This window comes from Anguilla anguilla, chromosome 5, assembly GCF_013347855.1.
Source record: "Anguilla anguilla isolate fAngAng1 chromosome 5, fAngAng1.pri, whole genome shotgun sequence".
Lineage (NCBI taxonomy): Eukaryota > Metazoa > Chordata > Actinopteri > Anguilliformes > Anguillidae > Anguilla > Anguilla anguilla.
In genome coordinates this window covers 62,774,491-62,779,490 of record NC_049205.1, presented here as the reverse complement: position 1 = coordinate 62,779,490, position 5,000 = coordinate 62,774,491, and the positions used below count along the sequence as shown (strand labels likewise).

General features: G+C 52.9%; 1 protein-coding gene across 5 annotated transcripts in view; it reads right to left on the bottom strand.

The window, feature by feature from the left end:
- The window catches only part of gne (glucosamine (UDP-N-acetyl)-2-epimerase/N-acetylmannosamine kinase), a 112,474-nt gene that overhangs the window by 4,537 nt on the left and 102,937 nt on the right, over nt 1-5,000 (bottom strand). For all 5 annotated transcript variants that reach the window (XM_035417664.1, XM_035417668.1, XM_035417667.1 and 2 more), the window contains 5 exons: nt 4,702-4,854; nt 3,615-3,827; nt 2,255-2,342; nt 738-948; nt 172-301 (listed from right to left, as the gene is read on the bottom strand). In XM_035417664.1, the coding sequence (XP_035273555.1) occupies nt 172-301; nt 738-948; nt 2,255-2,342; nt 3,615-3,827; nt 4,702-4,854 (795 nt within the window). The remainder of the gene's footprint in view (nt 1-171; nt 302-737; nt 949-2,254; nt 2,343-3,614; nt 3,828-4,701; nt 4,855-5,000) is intronic.

The window sequence follows — 5,000 nt, the reverse complement described above, 5'->3', positions numbered from 1 at the left end:
AAACACACGCGTGTTACAGCACGGACTGCGTGATGGTCACATGACGTACCCACTCCCACACAAACACACGCGTGTTACAGCACGGACTGCGTGATGGTCACGTGACGTACCCACTCCCACACAAACACACGCGTGTTACAGCACGGACTGCGTGATGGTCACGTGACGTACCCACTCCCAGGACCCTGCAGTTGAAGTCCACGGCCTCCAGCGTGGCCTCCACACACATCCTCAGGATGAGCTCGATGCGCGCCTCGTACGTTTTAGGGTTGGCCTGCGTGTACTTCTTCACTATTTTACCCTGCGGGGGGGGGGGGTGAAACACAGGCACACGCTCAGACACACGGCCCAGGACAGCGCTGAGATAAAAGCACACCCCTCCCAAAACCAGTGATATGGCTGAAACAATATTAAGAGCTGTGAACCCAGGATGTAGTGAGCCTAAATGATGTTTAAGGGCTGTGACCCTGAGATGCGGTGGTCATAAACAGCATTATGGGCTGTGAACCCATGGGGCAGTGAAACAGCATTATGGGCTCTGAACCCATGGGGCAGTGAAACAGCATTATGGGCTCTGAACCCATGGGGCAGTGAAACAGCATTATGGGCTCTGAACCCATGGGGCAGTGGAACAGTATTATGGGCTCTGAACACGTGCGGCGCTGATTATGGGCTCTGAACCCATGAGGCGGTGGAGCAGCATTATGGGCGCTAAACCCGTGGGGCGGGGGCCTTGCCTTCATGCTGACGATGGCCACGCGCAGGTTGGTGCCCCCCAGGTCCACGGCCAGCGCGCTCTGGGTCTCCAGGATGTGGTCGATGTCCTGTGAGATGCACTCCTTCACCGGGGGGAAGCGGAAGGTCTTCTGCAGCGGCTCGTCCAGGTCGATGTTCTGCAGGAACTTCAGGATGCGCGGCACCGCGTTCCCGTCCCCGTAGATCTTAGAGCTGCGCGACAGAGGAGCGCCGTCACAGCGAAGCAGCCAATCAGGGTCTCCCGTTAACACTCAAAACTCACAGTACCCAATCAAGGTCTGCAGCAAAGCCCTCAAAACTCACAGCGTCCAATCAGGGTCTGTTGCAAACCCTCAAAACTCACAGCGTCCAATCAGGGTCTGCTGCAAACCCTCAGAACTCACAGCACCCAATTAGGGTCTGCTGCAAACCCTCAAAGATCAAAGCATCCAATCAGCATCTCCTTTAAACATTTGAGTATTTGTGCCCTTAGCTTGAACAGGTCTGCCCATTCGCCTCAGACCTCTCTCCTCTCATCAATACCTTTTTCCCCAGCCACAGAGCTGCTGCTCATTGGATGTTTTTGTTTATCGCACCATTCTCTGTAAGATCTACAGACCGTAGTGTGTGAAAATCCCAGGAGGGCAGCTGCTTCTGAGATGCTGGAACCACCAAGTCTGGCACCAGCAATCATACCATGGTCAAAGTCACCTAGACCATGCCATCTTGACCATTTGGTCAAACAGAAAACTAAACCTCTTCACCACGCCTACATGCTTTATATATACAGAGTCAGAGCCACGTGATTCACTGTTTGGAGGAGTGGGCTACTTGTAACACCTGTGAGTTATTCATCCAGGACTAAGAGCTTGTTGAGGTAAAATGCAGTTTGTAGAGTTTATTCCACTCTTTTACTTTGCCCTCAGCTATACACGTTCATTTATAACACAGGGTGAAAGAATTTCACCGTACACTACATACACCCAGAGGACAGAATGCAGCTCTTCAGACTCCAAGGTCGCCTGTTAGAGCATTAAGCATTAATATCGTAGTCGTGTGCAAGAACCTAAATCACTGCTCATCTGAATAAACGGATAGAGTAAAAACATCAGAGCCATCAGCCAGATGGGATAGACCCAGAAACGAAAAGCTGTTAACCAAATATATCATACAAATGAGTGTGGCAAGGAGACGTGCATTTGACTAAAAGTGAGATCAGATTAAGATCAGGTTGTGGGGCAGGGCGTTATAGAAACCGTTTATGGCCAGTCTGAACCGGTTTGGTGTGAATCCTAGGTGGGACCACGCTGGCCTTTCACCTTCAGACACAAAGGTGATATCTGACCCCCGAGGCCCCTGCAGGGATAAAGAGCGAGAGGTGGCAGTATCCGGGTCACTCCCCATGAGAAACAAAAGAGCCCAGCTTCGGGCAGGGGTTGGGCCACAATGCACCTGTAACCGTTACCGTAGCGATGAAAGACTGCAACAGCAGAGTCTCTCTGCGTGAGGCGAAACGTACCAGGGGTAGCGCTTCCCGAACTGCAGCTCCAGGGCGTGGTAGATCTTATTCTGGGTGTCCGCATCACGCACGTGCAGAACGTTTTCACCTGGGGAAGAAACCGACGCCAGGTTTAGACAGCGCGGTGAACAGGGTTGCCAGGTTTAGACAGCGCTGTGAACAGGGTTGCCAGGTTTAGACAGCCCTGTGAACAGGGTCGCCAGGTTTAGACAGCCCTGTGAACAGGATAGCCAGGTTTAGACAGCGCTGTGAACAGGGTTGCCAGGTTTAGACAGTGCTGTGAACAGGGTTGCCAGGTTTAGACAGTGCTGTGAACAGGGTTGCCAGGTTTAGACAGCCCTGTGAACAGGGTTGCCAGGTTTAGACAGCGCTATGAACAGGGTCGCCAGGTTTAGACAGCCCTGTGAACAGGGTCGCCAGGTTTAGACAGTGCTGTGAACAGGGTCGCCAGGTTTAGACAGCCCTGTGAACAGGGTCGCCAGGTTTAGACAGTGCTGTGCATAGGGTTGCCAGGTTTAGACAGCCCTATGAACAGGGTTGCCAGGTTTAGACAGCCCTGTGAACAGGGTCGCCAGGTTTAGACAGCGCTATGAATAGGGTCGCCAGGTTTAGACAGCGCTATGAACAGGGTCGCCAGGTTTAGACAGCGCTATGAACAGGGTCGCCAGGTTTAGACAGTGCTATAAACAGGGTTGCCAGGTTTAGACAGCGCTATGAACAGGGTCGCCAGGTTTAGACAGCCCTGTGAACAGGGTCGCCAGGTTTAGACAGTGCTGTGAACAGGGTCGCCAGGTTTAGACAGTGCTGTGCACAGGGTTGCCAGGTTTAGACAGCCCTATGAACAGGGTCGCCAGGTTTAGACAGGGTTGCCAGGTTTAGACAGCCCTGTGAACAGGGTCGCCAGGTTTAGACAGCGCTGTGAACAGGGTCGCCAGGTTTAGACAGCGCTGTTAACAGGGTCGCCAGGTTTAGACGGCACTAAGAACAGGGTCGCCAGGTTTAGACAGCGCTATGAACAGGGTTGCCAGGTTTAGACAGCGCTGTACACAGGGTTGCCAGGTTTAGACAGCCCTATGAACAGGGTTGCCAGGTTTAGACAGCCCTATGAACAGGGTTGCCAGGTTTAGACAGCGCTGTGCACAGGGTTGCCAGGTTTAGACAGCGCTGTGAACAGGGTTGCCAGGTTTAGACAGCGCTGTGAACAGGGTTGCCAGGTTTAGACAGCACTATGAACAGGGTTGCCAGGTTTAGACAGCGCTGTGAACAGAGACCCTAGGTTTTAGGTTCAGACAGCGCTGCTGCTGCTCTGACACCTCGCCCTGGCTGAGTTCGGAGCTCCCCCCCCCCCCCTGTGCCGTACCCGTCTCCCTGCCCGTCTGCCGGGTGCCCAGGTTGATGACGGGCGTCCCGAAGGCCCCCGCCTCCCGCACGCCGCAGCTGCTGTTGCCGATCATGCAGCCCGCGTGCGACACCAGCTGGATGAACTGCTCGAACGGCACGTGCTTCACCGCCCGGAAGTTCGGGTGCTGCTCGACGCCCTTCTTCCTCATCACCCGCACCATCTCCTTACTGCCTGTGGGCGGGAACCGGGGGAGAGGGGCGGGGTTACACAGGACGGGGGCGGGGTTAGACAGGACGTGGGCGTGGTCACCAAGCAACAGGCCCGGCCCCCTTTTTCTAATGTGGACCTGGAGATGAAACCCCAGAAGAAGTGCTCACTGTTCTAACAGGGCCTTACTGAAGTGCTGTGGGGGTGGAAAACACGGACCGTCCTGCGTGGAGCTGTCGCTTCTCGCACAAGACGGTAACGTTCAAAAATCTGGGCTGAATAAAGAAGTGTGAGATTTATGCTTCAAAAAGGCAAGTGGCCTGTGCCTGGGTAGCTACATGCAGTGCTTCGCCTCGCAGGAGAGCGCAAACGCATTAGCTATACCTCAGATTCTACTACTGTAAAAATAACTAACACAGCGTGAGACAGAGAGGATTTATTACCATTTAATTAGTCTTTTCTAATTAGGCTGTCTTGGATAATTATTATACACTAAGTCACAGCGCAACTGTACAACATTTTCCACAACAGGCAGGAGTAATGACTATCATAATTGTACATTATTATGATGAATAATAATATGAATGTGACTACGGTAAAAACTGTTTTTCTTTGCTTCCTCTTTATATCCTTTATTGTGATTATTAGTCACGGTGAAAGAGGGGGATGGCTGGAGAGAGAGAGAGAGAGAGAGAGAGAGAGAGAGCGAGAGAGGCTGGAGCAGACCTGCGTCGATGTTGGGGAAGAGGATGAGTGAGAGAGAGAGAGAGAGAGGCTGGAGCAGACCTGCGTCGATGTTGGGGAAGAGGATGAGAGGAAGAGAGCGGGAGAGTGGAGCAGACCTGCGTCGATGTTGGGGAAGAGGATGAGAGGGAGAGAGCGGGAGAGTGGAGCAGACCTGCGTCGATGTTGGGGAAGAGGATGAGGGTTTTCTTGTTGAAAGAGATGAGTGCGTCCAGCATGAGCTCGTAGATCTTGATGGAGTTCTTTATGTCGGTGGTGACAGGATGCTGCAGAGCCACGATGTAGTTCTGCTTCTTTACGTGATCACCTGCACACAGGTACAGAGTTTATCACCTGCACACAGGTACACACAGGTATAGTCTATCACCTGCACACAGGTACAGAGTTTATCACCTGCACACAGGTACACACAGGTACAGAGTTTATCACCTGCACACAGGTACACACAGGTAG